This window comes from Folsomia candida, unplaced genomic scaffold, assembly GCF_002217175.1.
Source record: "Folsomia candida strain VU population unplaced genomic scaffold, ASM221717v1 Fcan01_Sc018, whole genome shotgun sequence".
Taxonomy (NCBI): domain Eukaryota; kingdom Metazoa; phylum Arthropoda; class Collembola; order Entomobryomorpha; family Isotomidae; genus Folsomia; species Folsomia candida.
In genome coordinates, this window is record NW_019091210.1 from 214,587 (window position 1) to 240,851 (window position 26,265).

General features: G+C 36.5%; 1 protein-coding gene and 1 long non-coding RNA gene across 2 annotated transcripts; one reads left to right on the forward strand and one right to left on the reverse strand.

Moving 5' to 3' along the window:
- Positions 1-728: 728 nt before the first annotated feature.
- Positions 729-9,820, reverse strand: LOC110857294 (calcyphosin-like protein). Its single transcript, XM_022105912.2, has 5 exons — positions 9,539-9,820; positions 9,253-9,395; positions 9,017-9,194; positions 1,853-2,062; positions 729-1,738 (listed from the first exon to the last, which is right to left on the reverse strand). Exons 1-5 carry the CDS (start codon positions 9,737-9,739, stop codon positions 1,637-1,639), a joined length of 834 nt encoding a protein of 277 aa, XP_021961604.2. The 5' UTR covers positions 9,740-9,820; the 3' UTR covers positions 729-1,636.
- LOC118438083 lies at positions 3,973-6,407 on the forward strand. The gene is made up of 2 exons (XR_004836590.1): positions 3,973-4,961; positions 6,240-6,407. It is a non-coding gene; the product is annotated as an uncharacterized LOC118438083 (long non-coding RNA).
- Positions 9,821-26,265: the final 16,445 nt, after the last annotated feature.

Here is a 26,265-nt window from a genome sequence, read left to right on the forward strand (position 1 = left end):
GAGGATAAAGCTGGTCGGAGAATAAAATGTAGTTCTTCTTCAATGAAACAGGGGTCTTTGAGGCGAATATTTTGTACCGGTAATTAATAAAGTATCTGCCTTAATGATGGTTTGATTTCGTGGTTAAGATTAATTACAGGATGGTAGTTAAAAAAATCAAAATTTATATCGATTATGTTTGAGCCCCTCTAATTTGTGCTGTTCTGAATAAATTATTCATGTACAGTTTGAGAATAGGACTAGTTTCTTATTCATTCAGCGTGATGTTCTCTATCCTTTCTAACGGGTTAAAGTTTAAACATTAAAGAACATTCGATCGTGAAGACTTTGTACGAGTTTTTAAAATTACAGTTGCTTCGGGTATTGTGCATACATATTTCGATTCATCCAAGAATTTGGCCGAATCTAAAACTTTCGTAAAATCGACTCTGTTTCAGAGGTCAACGCCGACGGTTTACGCGGCGGCGGCGGCGTGAAAATGTATATTGGTCGGGGGTGATCAGCGCAGTGATCAAATATCTTCGGCGGCGCCTATATAAATTGCTAAACGTATATACGCTAAATTGGAATGATCTGAAACTAATTATGACATGACATAATTTGTGACTGCATACGCATGCATTTGAATGTAATTTCTGTACTAATTTTGTAGCTAACGGTGCAGAATTTTGTATTTTAGTTATGGTAGATTAAATTATAAAAATGAATGTACATATGTACCTATTGAATTCACATGCAGTTGAAATTGTTGAATTTATTTTGCTAAGAAACTATGTAACATATCAAGTTTTGTAAGTACTGAAGAAATAAGTTTCTAAACATATGTAATTAAGATGAAATAAACAAACCAATAAATTGAAACTGAACATTTGATTTACGATATTTTTACATAAACCAGATTGCCACCGATGTCTGCGTAATTTATCTGGGCACAATTTAAGCACAAAACCATGATTTTAGGATAATCGGTTCATGAGTGGCTAATTTTTGAACGAAACTAAATCGTAGTTCGGTTGCAGCAAAATTTTCAGACTACCATTGACCTGATCAAGTTAGTGTTGCCTTTAAAAAAATATCTAATTATTTTACTCCAACGTTGCTTCAAGAGTAAAATTTTCAAAATTACATAAACTGTCGAAATCGGGCGGACAAACCCAACCCGTTTCTAGGGGACTTCTTCTGGTACCTTAAATGTCGTAATTTTTATGTATATACAAATATTGGTTAAATTGTGAAATAAAGTTTTGTATGTGACTTCAGAGTGTGTAAAATTTTTGTAATCGCGATCGCAATCGTGCTAATTAAAAACATCGTAATAAACTGATAAGTTTGTTTTTGTTATAAACCATACGAATTTTCTAAATTGGCTCAGTGAGCGGGGATATTTTATTTTTCTTAACAATCTCCCAAACTTTTTAGTAAATCAATTTTAATGCGTAATTCATGCATAAGATGTTGAAGTGTGTAACCCCAAATTGTGCATACACAATTCTTGCATATGTATGTATGATGTAGCAAATACTCTCGACCCAGATTAAACTTGCAGCAACACAAGGTAAACATGTAGATATATCGACGTGTTAAACTTCCCAAAAATAAAAATCTTGATAAAATGAGGTGCAAATTGTCCAGAAAACTACAACTTCCATGCATTTCTCATCATCAGATCGAAATGAGCATCGTGATCGATTGATGAGCTCACACCGGCATAATAGTCCATAAATTCGTCAAATGTGACCTGTTAAACAAGGTAAGGTATTGATTAATTTTATGCAAATGACAGGTGTAAATATGTATTTTCCATAATTGAAGAATTTAAGTAGTGAAATTATGTAAGTAGAATATTGGCCACCTTTCCATCACGGGTCCCATTTTCTTCAAAAGTTTTCAAAAACTTGGTCAAAATTTCACCCTCGGTTTGTTCCCCGCTTTGAAACTTTGGATTGCTTCGGACGCTGTAGACGTTTTTCAGATCGTCCACCGTGACCACGCCGTCCCCCGTTTTGTCCAGTTTCTTAAAAGCGGCGTCGATCAGCTTCTTCCGTCCGTTGTTTAGTGCGGGCTAAAATTCATACATAAATTGTAGATTAATGTTACTTAGTATTTTTATTGGGGGTACTCAGGCAGTAATTGGTAGCTTGTAAAATCCGTCCGTTTTGCAAAATAATTTTGCAAACTTTTACACAATAAAGAGAATCTAACTACTTACGTTTACAAAAATTTGGAAGCTATAACTTTACTTACAGTATCGGCAGAAAGTCATTATACCCTCATACTTTTTCTACGTCAAGTATGATATTGTTCGAGAAGCTTGAGGGGTTGAACTGCAATTTTGCACAATTACTTATCATGACGCAAGGTTTCCGGAACCATACTTTAAATGACGGTGTGGCACAAGCAACGACACGGTGGAATTATATCCAAAATTCCGACTGGAAAAAAGTCTTTACACCCCTATTCAAGTTACATGAAAAATTGGTCCAAAGTTTTCTGTGTTGAATAGCAGTCAAACTAGCAACTGGAATGTCCACCTCGATCCTCGAGGAAGGCAAGGACACGTCTTTGAATCGACTAAAAAAATGAGCTGGTGAAACAGGTGTCAAAATTCGCCAATTCAAGCTTTATAGCTTCGACCAGACTTTGAGGTTTGATCGCATGTGCTGAAAAATTTTGAGTTTCACCATTGACCATAAATGTTTATTGGCATGCTGTCCGATGATTATGCCAGGCAGTTCAACTATTAAATCTCCTTTGTTCTAAACCAAATCCTCAATAATTTTGATAGGAGCATAGAATCACCGTCCTATTTAAAAATACAATTATTCCCCAGCGGTTATTTCCTTCCGCTACCATCGAGTTCCAACCCAAAATGTCGCAGTAATAGTTTTTGTACATCATTACTTCGGTTGTATCAAAATTTATGACGCCCTTCCACTACGTGACGCCCAAACAATTTGGTTTTCACCAATAAAATTAATGGGTAGCATACTGTCGGTGGGTTTGTCAGTATCTCTTTGCTGAATCCACATTCCACTGGTCCCAATTTGAACCAAACAGGTTGATGTTGACGTCGCCGAACAATATCAGGAGTTTCTAACAGTGGCGGATAAAGCCAACTCGGGGCCCCTAGGTGGGGATTTTTTGTGATATGTAACGGTATTTAATATTCTTAACTATGTTTGATTTTGTAATATTTTGTTTCTGTTATTTTGTGTAGAATCTTTAGCACGCATAGTTTGTCAATTAAATTAAATTATGCGCTCTGACTTGATACGGGAAATGGCTTCCCTTAGAACTTCGATTGGCGACATTTTTTAATGTCTGGTAGTGCTATCGAACTAGGGTTGCCGCGGGTAACGGGTCGGGTACCCGTTACCCGCACGATTTTTGCGGGTACCCGTTATGTGCGGGTAGCGAGAACTACCCGCACGGGTAAAGGGTAGTTTAGTTTTTATTTAATTTTCGACATAAATCAGTTAACAAAGAAACTTAGCAGCAAGTTAAATAGTCCATTTATATACCAACAAAAGCGTCAATTTATTATTTTTCCATTTCAAAGTCATTTGCCAGCAACGAGCGTGTCTTTGCGGAAGCAACAGAAGCCAATGTCGACCTCAAATGCTTTTCACGTCCAGAAAATGCGGAGCAGTTACTCTTTCTCAAGGACACTGTCCTTGAGAAAAGGACGAGAAAGCGGGCCGGGTAACGGGGGCATTTTTGCTACCCGCGGCAACCCTATATCGAACTACCTATTTTAACTTCATAAAGAAAGTATTCAGTTTTCACTACGTTGCACCGCTCCCATAAATAAATTTAAGCCAGACAATATCGCTGTAGAAATGACTGAAGTTATTAGCGAAATTAAATTATTTACCTTTACTTTTAATCCTAACCACTTACATATTAACTAGCTATGAAATTTCTCTAGATTCTTGAGGAATTGGGCGTTAATTGGGAATCACCTCGAACTAGATTAAGACACCGATTAATATAATTTGTAATGAGGGCAACATAATTTTTTTGTGACAATTTTTGCCTGCGATTCCGCACACCTAGGGGTTCCAGTCCCGGGATTTTTCGGGATTTTATTCCCGGGAATTCCCGGGAAACGGGATCCCGAAATCCCGGGATTTGAAGAACTGAAATCCCGGGATTTCGGGATTTTTCAATTTGTCAATCAGAAGTGAAATTGCTTATAATTTACAATTTTAATAGTAGTTTTATATAATTTTCGGTTATATGATTGGTAAGAAAAAGTTTCGATGAGCATAACCAGTCAAAATTGATCCTGAACTCGAAAATTTAAATTTGAAACAATATTGATAGCCATATTTTTCGCACATTGATCTAAATTTTGTATTTAATTCGTAAGCAAAATTTTTAATACAAGATGGAACTTAAAATTTTCTAACTTCGATGTCAGATTTTAACTTGAGGCAACAAGAACACTTTATTTTCGGTATAATTATGGAATCTGAAATCAGTTATGCCAAAAAATACTAACACATTAGAAGTGATTTCGAATTTTAGTCGATGAATTTAAGGCTGAATGAAAGGCTTTTTGAAGGTAGTTCGTATATTTGAGCTTGAAATTTTTAAATTGCCAAATCCCATGTCCAATTGTAGTTTGTGAATAATGGTTCACAATTTAGGCCAAATAATACTGACGAACGTAAGTTTGTGCATTTCTGGTTAACATGCTAGCGAATCCTTGATTAATTATTTATGTTTTCTGGAATGAAATTATCAAACTTTTTCTCTCAAAAAAAGACGAAAATTGAGTATCACAATACATCGAAATTGTACATTTACTATGGCAGGCAAAACACTATAATCGCTAATTTGTATTGCTATCCTATATGCATTTTGTATAGGCCAGAAAGTAGCATACTTTATAATACTTATGCATGCACAAATCTCTAAAACACATCATTAGGTATGTAAATAAGTATTATAAATGAGTAAGAATTATAGGACTCGACAAAGACATCCAACGAGTATTTCAAAAGTGAAATTAAACTATTTTATTATGTTCACCTTATAAAAAGAAAAAAAATTGCAAAATATTTTAGGCGCCAAAATTTTCCCTGGGGAGTTATGAGACTTTTGGGATTTTAACGTGATGGCATAGGGAACAACTTATTTCAGGAACGGGTTGATGGAATTGCACAAAATTTTTCTCCTACACTCTTTGGATCAATACCTTGGTGCGTTCTTCGAATTGAGTCGAAATTCCAACTTTAAAGCCAAAAATTTTAATTTCGAAAAATTGGTTTTAGTTGTGACGCAAAAAGTATGGCGAAATGTTCGTCGATTGGATTTACCCCAATTTTTGATATGTTGCAGATCTTTGGTAGTAGATTAATAGTTCAATTACCCTAAACGTCGAAATCGACATGCGTGACCTTTTTCCGGGAGTCGAAAGGTCGCGATGTCAAAGGTCGCCGACCTTAATAAATGGGATATCGTTGGAAAGGTCTTGACGAGAGGATTCCGAAAATTTATACTTTGTGGGGTCTGGGACCACCCCCTGCAAAGCTAGAGCCAGGAGAATATTTTTGAGTTTTTCCCATTCGGGCTTCCGTGTTAGCTCCCTATCCACTGCTATGTTAAATTCTGGACAACTGCATATTTTCGTTCTTTGCCCTCTAGACTTGCATAGGGTCATCCCAGACCCCACAAAGTATATATAATCCTCTCGTCAAGACCTTTCCAACGATATCCCAGTTATTGAGGTCGGCGACCTTTGACATCGCGACCTTTCGACTCCCGGAAAAAGGTCACGCATGTCGATTTCGACGTTTAGGGTAATTGAACTATTAATCTACTACCAAAGATCTGCAACATATCAAAAATTGGGGTAAATCCAATCGACGAACATTTCGCCATACTTTTTGCGTCACAACTAAAACCAATTTTTCGAAATTAAAATTTTTGGCTTTAAAGTTGGAATTTCGACTCAATTCGAAGAACGCACCAAGGTATTGATCCAAAGAGTGTAGGAGAAAAATTTTGTGCAATTCCATCAACCCGTTCCTGAAATAAGTTGTTCCCTATGCCATCACGTTAAAATCCCAAAAGTCTCATAACTCCCCAGGGAAAATTTTGGCGCCTAAAATATTTTGCAATTTTTTTTCTTTTTATAAGGTGAACATAATAAAATAGTTTAATTTCACTTTTGAAATACTCGTTGGATATGTCTTTGTCGAGTCCTATAATTCTTACTCAAATATGCTCAGGCCAGGTACTTTTTATAGCCATGTACCTTTTTTTCCACCAAAATTGACTAATTTCAAGTTATATGGTAAGATTTGAATTTCGGGAAAAAATCCCGGGATTTGTCACGGCTAAAACCGGGATTCCCGATTCCCGGGATTTAAAAAATCGTCCGGGATTGGAATCCCTACGCACACCTTACAATGCACATGTCAGACATGTTTCGCACAGGGATCTTCTTGAAACCAGCACTAAAATATCAAGAAACTAAACAACAATTGGTGTGGAATTTGAGCACTTCTGCAGAATTCGCGAAATGGCGAAGGTTTTAAGTTTGCAAAAACGCGCATTTTCACCATGCGAAACTATACAGAGTTCACCTCTCCGCTTTACGATTTTCTCGTGCGCTTCTCTTCACCAGGTCATCAGTTTTCACATTTCGTCCAAAATTGAGTTTATTAATTTCTCAACCAAGTTCTCATCCAATTTACCATCTGTGGCTTTTAAATAATTTGCTAGCACTTTTTAATATTTAAAAATTCAAATAAGGTCTAATCTGTGGAATTTAAAAAAATTGGTTCAGCATATTGCATTCGATTTTTTTAAATTTCTTTCACAATGCGTATATTTGTAAACCTGTTTGAACATACAAAAACCGAATATACGAAGTTTCATGTGTGCTAAGGGCCAACATCATCACACAAATTCCTAAGATTTTTGTCATCAAAATCTTTAAACAACGCAATGCGAAAAATATGGAAAAATCGAATCCACTACTCAGCACAAATATTTTATTCCCTTCTGAATAAGAAGTTAAGTGAATTCATTTGAAATATTAAAAAGTGTAAACAAATTATTTAAGAATCACAGATGAAAAATCGGATGAGAACTTGGTTGGGAAATTAATAAACTCAATTTTGAACCAAAGGCGATAACCGGAGGCGAGAAGCGTAGGAGAATAGCAGAGAGGCGAACCCCGTTCGCTGGATGAAAATTCGCGTTTTTGCCAACTTCAAACGTTCGCCATTTTGCGAATTCTTCAGATGTGCTCAAGTGTCACACTAAATGTTGTTTGTGTTTAGTTCCTTGATATTTTAGTGCTGGTTTCAAGAAGATCCCTGTGCGAAACATGTCTGACATGTGCATTGTTAGTAGTTTGATAATAAATTTGGGGGCCCCTTAACAGATATGGAGACTTTTTTCTAGCCAAATTTTCTGGAAATATAATTTTTGGCATATATTTCAAGAATCAGTTTTTGTCTAGAAAAAGTCTCACCTCTGTCGAGGGGCCCCCACATTTATTATCAAGCTAAGTATGCGACGCCAAGTGTGCAAAAATTGTGCGCAATCGCATGCAAAAATTGTTCGAACCCACAAAAACACCTTCCAAGATTAAATAATCTACACTGGAAATAACTCGGTTACGATTATACCCAGAATCGAAGATATATATTTAACTCTACCACTGACTGGTTATCAATTTACATACAACCGACCGGTGAGAAATTTATTCCAAATCGGCAATAAATAATCGTAACCGAATTACCTTCAGCATATATACATAAATACTTAAGCACCTACTTGTTGTTTCCCCAAACTACTTGTTATGCGAGTAAGTACTTAATAACAATTAATCTAACAATAATTTATCCGCAGTATCAGTGAATTTATTTTTCGAAACTCGTTGACCAAACTTTAAGTATAGCACACCACGCCGAACCCGGGGGCCCCCGCTACGCGGGGGCCCCTATGTCACACCTACCCCACATACCCTATTTATCCGCCACTGGTTTCTAATGTTTTTCCGTCCAATCATCATGATTTTTAGCCCATTTAGAGCTACCTACAATATTGGACTTGTGGAGAAATGGATTTCTCCATGTTGCTCGCTATTCAAATCCATTTGAAGCGATCCGATTCTTTATAATTCGCACAGAAACTCGAAGAATATATTCTTGGCTAGTTTCCAAGCTGATTCTTGGTGAAGGTTACCGTGGAGTCATTGGCTTTTGCCGAAGTTGCCGTGATCCGTCCATGCGCGCTTGCTCCATGTCTATGAAAAAGCTGTTAAATTCTATCCCATCCCAAATTTTTTGCAGTTCCAGACTATTCTGGCAACTGTACTATTCTTAATGGGTAGTTAATCGGAAATTCTTTGGTGTCGAAGCCTTTTATCATCAAAATTAACAACTTTTTGCCCCAGGACGGGGTTAAAGTGTTTTTGAGTCAGTATGAGCTAATATTGATAACATATAAGTAGTTCAGCGTTGCAAAAATGTTATTAATCAAACAATAATACATCACCTGGTGGGTGAAGACACATTTAAGGGTATGTTTTTAAAAATTACACTGAAAGTACCAACAAGTCAGAGGGTGTAAAGACTTTTTTCCGGTCCGAATTTTGGATACAATTCCACCGTATCGTTGCTTGTGCCACGCCGCTATCCAAAGTATGATTCCGAAAACCTTGCATCATGATAAGTAATTGTGCGAAATTGCGGTTCATCTCCTCAAGCTTATCGAACAAAATCAGGCTTTATGTGCAAAAAGGATGAGGGTATAATGACTTTCTGCCCATACTGTAGAAATATGTATCTGTCAAATTTTGTAAAAGTTAGTAAATTTACAAAATTGACGGATTTTGCAATGTTACCAAGGACTTTGTGAATTTATGTAGGACAGCTGACGGGGGTAATGATTATGCATGTAAATGTAACATGCGACGTATGTATGGGTGGTCAAATTAGTGGTCAAGATTTCCCGGAAATCGATGACATGCTTTAAATAAATATTAACAAACCCGTAATTTCAATAGAAACTCGTCAATCGACACGGATCCACTCTTATCTTTGTCAAATGCATCGAAAAGTGCCCGCTTTTCCGGTTTTGTCATGCCCATTCCGGTGTCGTTCATGCCTTCCTCGAACTCTTCAAAGTTAAGGGACCGATTCTTATCGTCATCCATGCGTCGAAAGATTCTGAAAAAAATGAAATTTGTAAATTTGTGTTAAACGAATGTTTTGAAATTTGACCAACTTTCCAATCCCTGAAATCCCACTTGTCCCTCGAGCGAGACAAAGTAGCCTAAATTTTTCGACAGGATCGGTCGCCTTGGCCGCGGCGAGGCGCGCCTTCAATATCATGTTATCTTCGTTACGGTCATCGGTTGATCGACTCATCTGAAAAAATCGTTTGAAATTTGAAAAAATAAATTCCTGAGATTTGTCAATTTCTGAGAAGTGTGTGATTTCAAAACTTTCAGGGAAAATATAAATATTCATGACTGCAACTTCGCATGACAAATATTAGTTTAAAAAAATACCTTAAAAAGTGTGAAAAAACTTGATAACTTTAGATTTAGCTTGTTAACACTGATAAATTTCGTAAAATTTAAAATTTTGAAGTAAATTTCAGATGCGAAATATCTCTTGGACTTGTATTCACACAATTTTGTCTGAATAATGTCGTGGATAAAATATGAATGTAACAACACCTGCCCAGTTGTCATGTAAACGTTTTGCATACATTTGTATGTATGCACAGGAAGAAACAAAAGTTGTCCTGCTTACTTAGAAAAATTGTACTTGAATAGAAAACACTTTCAAGTTTGTCTCACAGTAAAGTACAAATAATGATATTCGTGTCAATGATGAACTCACGAATCGTGTTTTGTGCCGTATCGATTTCTTGCCCAGTGATGGGTGCTGATACTACACACAAAAGTTGTGTCGATATATTTGCAATTTATCAAAGGTTGTATATGAATTAGTAAATATGTACTTTCTATTCCGATTGCAAACGACAACGTTAATTAAACTTGAAAATATGGTTGGGGCATTTACGACGAATTTCCATGTCCACATGGGAGCACAATTTTGAAAAAAATACAAACGAAATATTTGCCTTAAGGATTAACAAGCTTACAAATTAGATAATTTTCAAGTCAAAATTTTTTACAAACATGCGAACTGTTTCTTACGATATGAACTCGTAGTGAATACCTCTAGTATTAACTAACCCGGAAATACTTTATTTTTCTAGTTTAATAAGACACTTAAGTAATGCATACATTGAGAAATGATTATGTCTAAGGAAGAAATCAATAGAAATATTACCCTCCCCAATTGCACATCAATACATAAATAGCCAATAAAGGGTATTGAAACATTGACAAATTGCAGTGGGACGAGGGTTATCACGCTGACATATGACAGACAGACAGACAAAGTATGGACAAATTGAGTACTAGCATTCCAGCCCCTTCCATAGATCATGTAAACTGCTTAGATATGACGGTGGATTCCTTTGTTAGCGAAGGAAGGAGGGTGGCACGTACCTCTCACAGCATGTTAAACCGTTAAAGTTAACTTACACTCTTAAAGATCCGGTGCTAATACATAGTTACAGCATACATATGTGACTTTACCAAGTGAGAATATTTTTCACCGCATGGAGATAAATCTTGTCCGCATGGTGTCAAATTGTCACTGAATGGTGTTAATTTTGTCACCATTAGGTTAATAAACATTATCAGAGCGCGCGCGGTAAAATGACATGTGCACACCGCGCAGTGACGATTAACACCGGGCCTTTAAGGGTTTTCGTGCCCCCTAAATCGTGGGGGTAGGCAATCATCTAGCCCAAAATTGTTCTCACTGTTTTCCTCAGAGTTTTACGCAATTTTCTACTTGGCCATACAGTTCCAACCCATTGGTTCCTTTTAATAATGCACGCACACATCTAAGGATAAACCCACGCGTCACACACCATCTGTCCCGATGTATGTATGCCAAGTCACATTTTATGATAAAACGACTGACGAAATATTCTGACCGAATTACTCATCAAACTGGAGAAAGCCCATATTGACAATGTTTCCTTGATAGATGATCCAACACGCCCAAATTATCTATTGGTGTATATATGTATTTATCTGGCTAATGAAATAATTGCCTAAATTATCGGGAATAATGTGCCCATTTCTATTAATTTTATCTTCTGGCGTGGGCAGAACGCTTTTGTCATTTTCTTATACACGTACATATGTAGGTACATCTATATTTGCATGCATACTTAATACCTGCGTACATGCATATGTCTTTACTTTACGCTTTCACAATTAACAGCCAATTCATTAAGAACATACACACATACATACTGATTAGTACATATCGAAATTATGTATGTATTTAGCTAGTCGAGCCAGAATTATGTATCATAAATTGGTCAGTCCCGGCCAACCTTTTGGACCAATAGAGTCGCCACTTTTTCCGCAATGTATCCCACTAATGAGCTAAAAATTCAAAAGGACACGAAATATGTGCCCACTTGCGCCAGTGTGCACGTTCCATTCTTTAAATTATTCCGGTATGGAGGAATTTATCCTTATTCCTTTGAATTTTATCCGGTCCCGGAGAATTTCAAAGGGGTCCGTCCGATTCGCAAAATAGGGACAGAAAAGTCCGGGACGTTTGTAGTGTTGAACAGAATCGTGGTGCTGATCCATATTTTGCAATGGGCCTATCTCGTAGGTCAATTAGGGTGGGAAATTTTTTCTCAAGATACCGATGCCGGCACGTTGCTGAATTTAGTTGCGTGGACGGGCACTTGCAGTTTAGGGCTAGTCATCGTGATAAAATATTATCGAAGTGGGGAGTCCATCTGTGAATTGATTACGGAAGTTGATGCGTTAGAGGCGGAAATATATGGTGAGTTGTGGTAGATCCACTATTTCGGATCCATCGGATTTTTTATCCGACCGTTTACTATAACATGAATCTGATACGATTCGACTGGTCTAATCGGGCCCGTTGGATAGAATCGGATCCATTTTACATTTAATAAACGGTCCGATTGGGTTATATCGCATTACCAACTTTGGATTACATCTAAATGATAGATTTTTTTACTCCAAATTTTAAATTTTAAAGTTAAAATTTTAAAAATTTTCAACTCTATGGTCCTCCCATGGCTTAAAAGTGTGGTGATATTTATTATTTATAAACCATAAAACAAAGGGCGTCAAGAATCAATGCATATTTAACAGTTCTGGTATTCCATGTTGAAAATTATAATGGGCATGGAATTTTTGGATAAAAAATGTCCGGATAAGCTAGCATACGCTGTATAATGAGCGTATTCATTACAAAATCGCAACGTCAGCAACTAATCAACGTTCCTTAGTTCTCTAAAAAAAATTGCTTCGAAATTCATTTTGAAACTAGAACATCTCCAAGGCTGGTATCCAGCTCTAGTTCGTGATTTCAAAAAATTGCTCTGCTGGGGGTAATGACTACCTCAAATTTAATTACGTACTCTCATTGTCAAACCAACAAGCTCAGTGGAAATTAAAAAAATGCTCGAACAGTTCGAGTCGAACTCTAACCTAACATGAACGTATACTGTACATGATATTGATATACATATGTATCCTATTAAAGAAAGTGTCTCAATATGTACCTATTTTTCCAGAAAAATACAAGGCCTTCATCCCATCCGGTAAGAAGATTCATAACCACAAAGCCGAATTTCGTTCTCTCGTCCTTCAAATGTGTGTCTTCTCAATTACGGGGGCTACTGTGACGATAATGAAGCACTTGAAGGACCCTATGTCACCCGTTTTCATGTACAACGTTTTCTCCAAAATCTCATCATCCCCTTGTTACCACTCGGTCTTCCTCACGATCTCCGTCACGTTTCAAGGTCTCTATATCATTTACGATTTAGGATTCATGGTCCAGCTCGTCGCCACGTGTCTCAACTTTTGCCGAATAGTGGGAACCTGCATCGGCCTGATATCCTATCGGGAAGAAAAATCCGGGAAATTTGAATTGCTGGGGGAAATGGAGCAATCCTTGAAATATTATAAACGCTTGAACGAACTAATGACGCAATCGAACAAATTGTTTGCTTGGGTTTTAGCAATTTCGATGGGCGGGTATTCCTTGATGGGATGCGTTGTGGCGTATTTGCCAATATATTATTGGACTTCGTCAAGCCCGTTGAGTTTGCTGGGATATGTTTTCCTCTTTTTTACAGTGGTGTACATTTTTTGCCGCGTAATTCCTCGCATGGGCGAGGTTTACGAGGTTACGAAAAATTTTAGGATGTCGTGGCTGAGAGGGGTGGCGTACTCGAGGGGAAGTTTGAGTCTGATTGTGGAACAGAGGAATTATCTGGAACTATTAAGATTGAGACTGGACACGTGCGTTCCCTTCGGATTCAAATGTGGGAACTTTTTCATTATTAATACTGTTACGATTTTGACCTTCTTTTCAGCAATTTCGACATATTTGATCATCATGTTACAGTTCGGTATTAAGTAAGAACTTAATGCGTACAAGGTGATATTTTTGTGGTAGTGAAAATATTGTGAAGAAAGTGAAAATTAGTATATGAAGTAATTTATTTTCAAAAATATTTACAATTATAAAACTTAATCATAAACTTAAACTAGTCAATAAAATTGTGCGCGTTCGTATGTACACAAACATATTCATAGTTTAATTACATACTAAAACAAGTTGAGGAGATTGCTGGAGTATTTCCGGTTCATTATATCGTACATACATATTCATATTTACATATTTTCGGAGAATTTTAGCACGATCTCGAGATTCGAAATTATTATTCACTTAATGAATATAGATGTTTTTATTCAATGAATAAACTGACATGCAAAGAAGTACGATTTGGCAAACCTGCTCACATCGCTTGCACAATTGTATCTTGGCACCCAGTATATTTTTCTACTACCACGATAATACCCGCCACTCCCAAAAAGGTGGTCATAACCAAGAGAAATGCACTCATGTGGGAAAAATTGAGGGCAACAGGTCCCTTCTTACCCCCACCTACTAAATTACTCACCCCGCCCAAGCTAATATTCCCTTGATCCCGCTTCCCTTTCACAATATCCCGTCCAATCCCTGCCCTCTGCTGGTCTCTATGAATCTCCAAATGTTTCTGGATCAACCCCGCTGCCATCATTTTCCTAAAAACGCTTAGAATATCCTCCTCAAAAATATTTCTGAATAACCTTATACACAATTTACTTGATATAAAATCCCTCGAAAAATAGACAAGTTCTCCTCTCAACTTGCCCCGTAGACCGTGTAACTCTTGCATTTCTGCAATAAATATGGCACAATCCTCCCGAACCATCTTTTCATACGCGATATAATAACCCTCCACTTGGTTGGAACAGTTTCTTAATGTCTTGGCAATCATAGAAATGGCGGGATCTCTCGTTAAACGTGCTTCGTATCTAATTACCCCAAGCACATACGCATTTGAACGAACACAATCGTTAGAATGGTTCCTATGTGGCTGTTTTATGTACGGCGATATAAAATAATTTCTAGTTAGCGCCAACTCCTTAAACGTAACGGGGCCAATTGAGTAACCCGGAGTGACAAAGTGCCCCGCTAAATCTCCCTTGAAAAATTCCATGAGCACGGTACAGGCTAAAATCCAGGCGGAAAATGCAATTCGAAAGGTTGCTTTAGTCTCCAATTTTTTAATCACACTTTGCCCCAAGGCCGATCCTATCAAAAGTTCAATCCCGCCAAATAAACTGTTCCAACATTTTTTCGATTTTAGCAGGTAAAATAGCGCCGAATTTGAAATCGCCGATATACAAAAGGTAACAAGGACTTCACCCTTAAACGCGGCCGTGATCCAGCTCCACCCGATCAGAGTGGTCTTCTTGACGCCGATAAATCCAACGCGGGCCGTGTCTCCATGGTCGAATGTGGTGAAAATCAGGTTCGAATACCGGTTCGAGGAGCTATAGATTAACGAGGTGGCCGATGTATATTTGAAGACAATGGTAACGTTCAACTTGGATTGGAGGAGGAAGGGTATAAACTGTTTAATGTTAATGTTTAACCCGGCATAGGTTCTAGATTTCCGGGAAAAATAAATTTCTGGAACGGTGCCATGATTCCAGAAGAAATTGGAAGCGTACAGCGTTGCCCCGTGATAGTTTGAGGATGGGGGAACATAAGACCAGAAGGGTGACCAAGTATGGACACTCTGCCCAAGGCAGAAGCGACACAGGACACAAATTTCGGACGGGGTCAAGAGATAAGTACGACTGGGGAGAAAGGAATCCCGAATGGTGGGACTAATTGCGCCGGAAGAGTTAACAATTTGGTATAAAAGTAAGACGTTGATTCCTTCCTGGATTCTGATTTGGCAGGAGTACCAGTATCGGAAAAAATTCGGGGATGAAGTGGTTAATGGGGCAACGAAAAAGTGGTTAATTTCAGCCAATGTGTGTCTTCGAAGGTCGCGGTCTTTCAAGAAATAGGTTGGGTCGTAATATGTCATGTTTTTCATGTGGCAAAATTTTAACGGAGTGTAATGCTTGGTTGGGAAGGAGGTCAGAAATTCGTGCAGAATGTATTGGGGAGATTGCGAAGATAGGATTGTAATTGTTCCGGGAGAACCGATTTCTTGAAGAAGGGTGTTCGAAAGCTGGATAATATTTTCGTCGGAGTATTTTGTCGTGATGGAGGAAGAAATAAGGTGTGATTTGGGTGAGATGTATAACAACGTAAAAATAAGCCAGGTGCTAGATATTGAACCCGGCCAATTCATGGTTGTGTGGTAGCTAACTTTTTACTGGGAGTGGAAACAAAATGGTTATGTATGCTGGGGGAGAAAATATTATTGAATAGAAATTATTTGGCTATTTTTGTCCTGGGGAAGATTGGAGAGATAAACGATTTAAAAAAACATGTAATAGGTCATGTTTTTTGTAAGACAAAAATAAGTACATATCGCGATAAGCTATGTTAAATAAACAGTTTACAATTTTGTTCTGTGTCGTAATATCGCACATAACTAAAACTTAGGAACCCGATAAACATACTTATCGTTACCGGCTCCAACGCTATGCACCATGTTAAATTTACAACTTTTAATTAGGCCGGAACCAGTGGTAGCGGTAAATTTTCCTGGACAAACCATTGTTAGGGCCATGTTTGCAAGGTGTTTTATCGTCACGGCAAATCATAAATATAAAGTTAGAAGCTTGAAAATTGATAAGAGTCAAATTTTTCCTAAAGTTTTGAGATTATTCATACATGCACCCTTAGAAATCCAGTATGTATTAGGGTAATACTAACAAGCGGGTTAAATTTAATGCACCACCGAATTAGTTGAAACTTGCCACAATTTTTAGCCAAATTTGCCACTGGATGAAATTTTTCTAACTTTGGCCTTTTTAGCCACCAACTTAGATGGTGGTTACCACAAAATTAGACGGGCTGCCATTAAGATATTTGATGACGTTGAATATGGATATAGGATACAAATACAATGCATAATTTACAATAATCTCTAAATAATTTAATTATCCTGATTTGTGTACATATATTTGCACAGCATATGCAACACACATATGAACTGACGTACATATGTATTACCTTTGATATTATCTTAGGCATCAGCCAAAGTGTGAAAGACGAAATTGTTAAATTATTAGAGTGGGGATTACTAAAACTAATGATTCTGACCGAGTTACGCATAATTGTCTCAACAGCTCAACAACTCAACTAAAAAGCTTTTTGGCCTATCATCGTTCATAAACCATCCATCAATTGTTTCCCTTGGAGGCCTCCAGGCACTGGCAAACAACAATTCACAGATCCCAAGTTTCATTGATAAATCTGTAGTCCACTCAATGTTTAATTATAAGCACAAACGCTTTGGCATACTAGTGTCAACTCCAAGATTATTGACAATTACTCGACTTACTTATAGATGACTCGTTTGTCATCTCCTATATGTTAAGTCAAACCAAAGATTGGTCGCAGCAGAGAGACCCTGCATATAAAAACCACAAAATATTTGTACAATTTCCAAATATTTACCTCAGACTTGAGACCGATGCTTTCAATTGGAATAATTCAAAACCAAGCACCAGGTATAATAGATCTAAAGATGAACCAAACATTAAGCATTATTTTGTCTCTGTTTCACGCCAACGTTCTTTGAAAGAGGATGGTGTAAGAAGAAAATTTACAAATTGCGGATTACATTACGGGCACTCTTAGCAAAATGGTATTGAATCAATTTGAATCATCACCAAACGGAGTGCATATATGACTTAACCGGAGCGGTGATAACGGGCAACACCGCTTGCTAAGATTGGGTGAATACGGACAGGTCATCAACAATTTTCGATTCCTGCGTCACTAGCGTCACAAGATTATGGATGGTTCACACCAATCAATGGACTAATTCTACACTCAAAATAAAAATTTGTCGAATCAACACCGTCGGTGTCAATATATGACTTAACCGCCTTGGTTACAATGTTGAATCCGAGTTTTGATGATTTTGATACCGGTTGCTATAATGTTATGACCGGACGGAAAAAATTCATTACTACTCGGAATCATAATTTTAACCAAGGCGGTTAAGTCATATATTGACACCGTTTTGTTTTGAGTGTACATGTTCACGTCCCGCCTGTATTTAAAAGAACACGTTTGGCCTATAATTGGCTTAGCAATCCAGAATACGCTTTAGATGTTAGTCGACCGGAAGCTAAAACCGTTCCATTGGGTGAAAAGTGTTAAAGCTGTAAAACCAAAAAAGCGCTCATTATTATTTCAGTTGCATGTTAAAACGATATAGGCAAATAATTATAAATAAGTAAATCATAGTATTGTAAATTGTGCATTGTTTTTGTAACCTATATCCATATTTAACGTCATCAAATATCTTAATGGCAGCCCATCTAATTTTGTGGTAACCACCATCTAAGTTGGTGGCTAAAAAGGCCAAAGTTAGAAAATTTCATCCAGTGGCAAATTTGGCTAAAAATTGTGGCAAGTTTCAACTAATTCGGTGGTGCATTAAATTTAACCCCTAACAAGCGGTATTCATACATATATGTTTCAGCCAAAATGGTATTGATAAGTATCTGCAAGACGTGTAGTAGTAGCTCAGTATTAAAATTATACTATACCGGTAGCAAATTTTTATTGATCGGTACAATTTTACAGATAATACCACGTGGTAGAAACTTCAATGCAGAAAAATGTCTGCGTGACATTACCATATTTCTAAGAGTGTAGTGAGAAATGTGCTATGTAGCTCACTTATGGATAGTAATCATAGTAATTATGTCTTAGGTAACCTAGTTGAGGGTTGAGTTGCACTTTAAACATACATGCACATGTTTAAATAGTTAAATTTTTGCAACTCAGGTTTTACATGTTCTTTATTCAGAAACGTGGATATCTTTGATTCGTTTGTTACACTGTATGCACAAACATAAACTCTAAATAAAGCTTTGTAAAATTTTACGATGACACAACTAACAGTCTAAAACTTACCCGACTAATGTAAAATCTACTCTACGTTGAGGGTAAATTCTCCAACGTTTGATCAATTTTAATTTTCATACGGTAAATTTTACACAATTAGGTGTGTCATCACAAATTTTACTTAACCATGGGAAAATTCTAATCAAATTTATTCAAAATGCGATGGTGTGAAGTGTAACCGTCCGATTTGTTTGAAATTTTGAAATTATACGGTCCGGGTCAGTATAAGCAATGTTTCTTGAGGAAGTTTGTGCGATGGTTGAATTTAGTAAATATTTGAGGTCAAAGTTGAAAAGATGCTACTTTTAGCACGAGAAGAGAATTGAAGTTGAGTTTACTTTCTCTGCCAGGTAAAAATATCCCATTCACACCATCGCATTGGTAGTCATTTCCCAATCAATAGGGTATGTACGTCTGCGGGTGACGATTTACCCCCAAATTATGTACAGCAGAGGTAAACGCCAACCAATTTATCGGCGGCGACGGCGCCAATTTTGCAAGCTTTTTCGGTGGCGACGACGGCGCATAAAATACTGCCAGAGTGTGGCGGCGCGGCGGCGTGCAATCGGCGGCGTTGATCTCTGATTTAGATTGTAAGTTACTGTGCATAAAATCTTATGTATACCATGCAAACCTAGACAATTTTTTAAATTATTGTTCATTATTGCCATCCAATAATATAATGAAACCATAATAATTACGCAGCCTAAATTAAACATATTTGTGGATTTCCCATATTGCTCAGTTGAAAATAAATTATGATGGAATCGGCAAGTGAGGATTTGCATTTTTTTCGTGAAATGTTGCTTTGCTGGGCTGTATTTATACATAAAGTTATATAACTACATATGTACACTCAAAACAAAACAGTGTCAATATATGACTTAACCGCCTTGGTTACAATTTTGATTCCGAGTAGTAATGAATTTTTTCCGTCCGGTCATAACATTATAGCAACCGGTATCAAAATCATCATAACTCGGATTCAACATTGTAACCAAGGCGGTTAAGTCATATACAGATATTGACACCGGCGGTGTTGATTCGACAAATTTTTATTTTGAGTGTATGTATGTAGTTTGCTCAATTATTCACACGTTCAGCTTATTTTTGGTGTTGCTTATCGCCAGATATGTGCTCCACGATCTAAATGTAGAACCTAAATTGGCTCGACGAAATAAAATATGTAAAAACTGGAAACATAAACGACAGTGTTCAGTTGGAAAAACGAATCCGATATGAGCACGGTATTCTAACCCAGGGTTTTATTGGTTGGGTTTTTGGGTTTTCATGGGTTGTAAATGACTAGGTTTCACTGGGTTTTATTCGGGTTTTACTGGGTTTAAACTGGGTTCTAGCTTGAAACTACATATGTTCTAAAAGAAAACTATCTCTCATACATATTTACGCTAAGTGAGGTTATTTCAACGCGCTGATTTATTGCCTTAATATCGTTATAATTGTGAATGCAGAGTGAACCAATAATGAGCAAATTTATGTACGCCTTTACCATCATGGGTTTCAGTCGAGATAAATATTAAAAAATATATTTCGGAACTGAAACCAATTACAATGGATAAGAAGAATTTGTACGATTAGAATTGTATTTGTATGCAGTAGTTTCGCCGAATAGGTAGTTGTTGAATTTATTGCTAAACTCTCAATATAACCCAAGAACCCGTTGAAACCCTGTTAAAAGTTTTTAATTCTTGATTAAAGCCATGGGCTGCTCCCAACCCTGGATGTGAATCCCACTTAGCAGCTGATACCAAGTTAGTACCTTGTCTTCTATATTAAAATTTTAAACATATTAAAACGCTGTCAGTCGTTGACAACTCGAAGGACTCAAGTTAAATTCACCCTCCAGAAAACAAAACAAACGAGGCTGTATTGATAACAGATGTATGAATTAAAAACCATGCACAATCCCGGCAGCACAGTTAAACGGGTCTAAAGTGTTCCAAAATAGCGTTCATATTACACAATTTTCATGCATATTATTTATACGATTATGTGACGCTAGATGACGTTCGCACATGCAAAATTTATAAGTGGCGGCATTACTAAAAAATAATTCAGTAGTTATCTACCCATATCAGTACCTCTAGCCAGGGCCCACGCACTGATTCAGTTCGCAAACAAATAAAGTATTTACTCTGCTGATTTCATGAAACTGAGCTTAATTACATTCGTAGTCGGACATCTTTAGTTATTCATTCATATCTAATACCATAAAAACCCCTTTTAATGCGTGCTAACTTTAGTCAGTCGTTAAATACATCAATGAAAGTAAAGCAACAAATTTCATTCGCAAATTTCGCCTGTGCAATTTTTTTCATTAAACAATGAGTCATCCGGATTTCTGACTGAAGATTTTCATTCATTTCATTATAAAAATTATAAAAATCCTGAGTAAAAATTTGAACGGTTTTCCTGAAAAGCTTTATGGAGGCCGATTTCTGAAGAATCCTATGCAGAACTATGCGGAATTATGCACATACAGTTGTGCAGAGTTATAGCGACACAAATTTGCTGCAGGATTATGTAAAAAAAAATATGCCGAATACGCTATGCATAGAGTTTTTGTGGATTACTGCAGAATTCCAATGATTTCTACTCGGGAACCCCGAGATTTTACTTAATCACTTAATTGGTAAGTTTTTTAAAACTTTCGGGTGGAGAGTACAGTTTGTGATAGATTAAAGAGTGAAATTAAGAGGAGATGGATCAATGGTATGCGAAGCTGCGGTATGCAAAATGACCTTGTATGCAAAGTGACTCTTTAGGTTAAATGGGGTAGGGGATAATTTTGTATGCAAAATGCGTTATGCAAAGTGACACTAGACCTTTTGCAAAGCATTGCAACAAATGTGGAAAATGTGCAGGAAATCAAGCACTATTTTTAGGTACTGTGCCAACAAACAAATTGTACCTCAGTCAAGATTTAGGCACGTGGAATTACATCCATGGTGCCGAGTGGGTTTACATATTTTTTTATCCTTAATTGGCTGCGGTAGGTGCAGAATTTTACTAACGATACGCCACCATTAATTACAAACATTGTAGTAGTAATATTTTTATTATTGTAATATTATGCAGTAATATTATTACATTGTAATAAGAATATTACTATACATACATCTTTTAGACAATAAAATAGATACATACATAAGTACGGTATACCGGATTCGTTGTTAAGCCAAATACCAGCAAAACTTAATGATTGCCATTGTTCCCTTGTACCAAAACAAGTGTGAGCATTAAAATAACCCACTGTCGGACCCAGGGTATGTACAAGGTGGTTTAAATCAATAGGAAAAATTATCAAATCTCCATTATTTAGTTATCGAAATTTTCCCTCTGAAATTCAATATTTTAAGAATTTTGTCATCAGTGTTCCATAAGTTTTGAAATTAATAAAAATCCCAAATCCGTAACTAATGGAAATTTACGAATTTTTACCATTGTACCCTGACATTTAAACCATCCTGTACACTCTTAGGCAACTGGTATTGAATCATTTCGAATCATTACCGGACGGAGTACATATATGACTCTACCGGCAGCGGTAATATCGATCGTTACGGCGTAGTAATGAGGTGGTAATGAAATCTATACCACTCAGAATCAAACTATAACCAGTCCGGTAAGGAATTATTACCAAATCAATACCAACACGTAGTACATATGTGACTCTACCGGATACTTTACAGTGTATTAATGTATTTATCTTCGAATTTTTCATTTGATGACGATCGAGGGTCAAAAAACATCTAAAAAAGTTAAAAAATAAGGACTTAGACAAATCGAAAAATTTTAGCTCTAAATATATTTCTATTGTGAAAGTTGTCAAGTTATGTACAAATTATAAACAGAGCGTAAATTTTTCGATATCACCAAGTTCAGATTTTCTTAATTTTTTTTACTGGCACAACCTGTATTTATTAGCATCGAAATAATCCCTATGCAACCCACCCAAACGCAAAAACCTTGCACACGGCGTAAAAATTGCATCCAAGGTTTTCCCAGTTCTCAAGACGGGTAAAAAATTTCCATGTATGGGATGTTTGATTATATCGTTTGCTTATACAACTCTTTCGCCCAGACGGAAAACTGCATCAGTTAAATAACTGGTACCTTAACGCATGGTTTTTTATTAGGTCGATCGCCTTGTTTATGCATCTGCCAAACTTGTTTACTGATTTTGTAGAAAGGCTGAATTATCTTCATAATAACCTTGTAAGACAAAAATCGATGCAAACGAAATGTGACAAATGGGTGAAAACATAGAGAACCTTGTGGCACACCCACATCGTCTTCCACAATTTTCCCGGCATCTATAATATTGTGTGTCTCATATCACACTGAACATGTCTCATTTCGCCCCATTTGGATACCCAGTATGAACGTACATGTCGATAGACACCCCACATAACAAACAGTTACGGGGTCATAGTTCGTAGAAATGATATCGGTTTTTGAAATTTTCGCGCCAAACTACGTCTAGAACGGGTAAAACTTAAATTTCGGCATTTGTCTGGGTCAACACGGTCACTGGGTTCCCGTACGTGAAAACTATGTCCATTTCTAAATTTCCCGCCTCAAACTGTATCTAATCTAAACATGAAAACAAAAAATTCAACACTTTTTATCATTGACTAATTACCGTGGCGCCGTGACCTTATGACCTACAACGCCCATCTTCGAGTTTGTCCTTATATATAAAAAAACTAGAAGCCTGTTGGTGAAAACCGCATCACATCTAATAAAATTATCATGGATATAGACAGACAGACAAGACATCCCCATAAAGGGGCTTCAACCCTTGATAAAAGACGACCACTATAAGTTGTATTTTTGGTCTCAGTTTGTTCTCAAAGAACCAGTCTGATTCCTAAGTCTTTGAAGCAACCAGTCTGACTCTTGGTTTCAAGTTTTCGTTTTTTCATACACATGTATTTCAAGAAAAACAAGATTCTTCGAGTTGCAATCAAATTTTGAAACCTTCCTCCTGGCAGGACTCTTTTTTTGGGTATAACGGCCCGAAAAAATTCTACCAGATTCAGGTGAGATGTCTTTATAGGTACTCTTCATCCATACAGGTTTGAACTTTTAGAGAAATTTAAGAATTCTAACAAACTACGCCACTGTCAGTCTCAAATTCCCCCGCTAGCATAGATAAAATTCTTCTGAATCTAATTAATGTAGGTTGGCGTGGAAGTTGTTCAAAGTCAAATTAATTTTACAAAATCATCTTTAAAACTGTTGGATTCAGAATATTAGCTAGAATCGTTATTTACTGCAATAACCAAACTAATTTACTCTGAGGTGTTTGAAATTAATTAATTCAGCAATTAATTTATCTGTGAAGATGATTAGTAAAATTTATTCTACTTCAACGCTAAACTTGCGTTGATACATTTAGGAGGATTTTAATTATGCTGGCAGGAAAATTTGAGACTGACAGTGGCGTAGTTCCTCATAATTATCAATTTCTGTAAAAGTTCAAACCTATGTACGTAAATGTAGACTACTTTGCGCAGCTCAAACGCAATATAGTTCGTTTCGAACCCCGTTTACACTGTGAACTTCGGAGTCAAGTGAGTTGCTAAGGAATGCGTTTTTGCGTTTTTCGGACACTTAATCTTGTTGCCAATTTTGGTTTGACCTGGGAATATGCGTTCGGGAATGGCCATTGACATTTTTAATCCAAAGATTGACTCAAATGTGTTTATGTTCTGTAAGGTTGCCCGTGTTATTCTGCAAAGTCAGTAAACATGTCTGGTGTTCGATTAATTAATGCACATTCAATGTTTTTCTCGTTGCGAGTCGTAAATTGTGGCGAAATAATTGCAACTTACATACATTCCTTATTTTACGAGGCTGTCTGATCCGGCTGTTAATTAATTTAGGAAACGCTTGCAATGTGTTGAATTTACATACAAGCCGACGACTTATGTGGAAAGTTAAAAAAATGTCGGGTAAGCTTGCATTGTTGATTGTTTGGTGGAAATTAATTGGTCGTTAAAACTGAAATGCAAGGTTGAATTTGTACACTTTCTGAGTGCAGAGAGTAGTATGTTTATTGCAAACGGTGACAAAAATCTGGGTGCATTTCTTCTTAGTTATTGCACCATAAATATTTACATACTTCAGGTCACAGGATTTGGGTACCTTGAAATTCCAAGGCTTCGGAATGTAGTTAGTTCTAATTTTTACGGCTAGAAAATATATACAAAAATACGTTTATTACATAAACTATGCGAATCTACGAGTCTTTGCATATAAAGGTGAGAAATATTAATTGTATTTGTGTAGAAAACGTTGTAATTATTAAGCATTATTTCAAGTCGTAAGATTATTTAGAAGGTAAGAGTTTAAAACTTTTAAATTAGTTAAAGTAAAAAATAAGTTGACGAGCAATGCTAAGTTATTCGAGACACACCCAGATTTCGAAACGACCAAACCTATAAATTGTTCAGAGTGGTCCCAATGAACAGAGCTTGTGTATCAAATGGGTTTGTAAAATATTTTGGAGCATTAAATTTCCGTCACTTCGTTTTTTTATTTTGAAAATTCTAAGACAATTTGTGCAGGAAGAAATGCAACCAAAATGTAACTTTTTCAAATTTTTTTTACATAATATTGCCCCTCGACAAACTAAATAGATTGGGTTTGCTCGAAATCTAAGTTTAACCGCTGACACCTTCCCCTTGTATATGTACATATTTATACATTCATATGGTACTTAATTCACCATAATTATACCTTTAATTGAACTCGACGAGTGTGTAATGAGGGCAGAATTTTTACAGACTCCGACTTTCTTATCTCTATCCATCACAAGAACTTGCTATATTTATCAGGAGATATTTATATAGCCGACATCATTACATACATATATATGTATGCATCCAGCACATGTTTACAAGATATGTACGAACATATGGATCTAGATAAATTTATGCAATGTTTTTGTAACTGTTGAATAATACAAGGTTTTTGTATAGAACTTTCTTACCTTGTCGTCGTACATGCATGTGATATGCACATGCAAGTGTATCATATCGAGTCACGTAGTCAGTTTTATTTTACGTAAGCCTTAATGATTTCTTCCCTCTTATGGAAAACCTTGTTGGATGGACAAAGTTCAACCCTTTATGCAACAATATGCAAATTAAGTAAACAAACTCAGACATGATCCCGACGAGTCTGTCATGTAAGAACTTATTTATTTACAGATATTGTTACATATTAGGGGTTTCAGTCCCGGGATTTTATTCCCGGGAAACGGGATCCCGAAATTCCGGGATTTGAAGAATTGAAATCCCGGGATTTTCAATTTGTCATTCAGAATTGAAAATTCTTTATATTTGAGTTTTATACAATTTTCGGTTATATTATTGGTAAGAAACAGTTTCAATGAGCATACCTAGTAAAAATTCCCTCGAAAATTACTTTCAACATCTTTGATAACTTATTTCTTTTTTGGCATAAAGTTGCAAAATATTTTGATCTATGTTCCGACCAATAATTAATTTTATTTATTTTTTACAATATTACGATTATTAATATTATGTAACCATTCATGATGTGCAAAGGCTGTTGGCTATGATGCAATAAATCAATTATTATTATTATTATTACATCATTGGTAGCCACATTTTGTTATATGGCGTACATATATCTAAATGAATTTTATAAT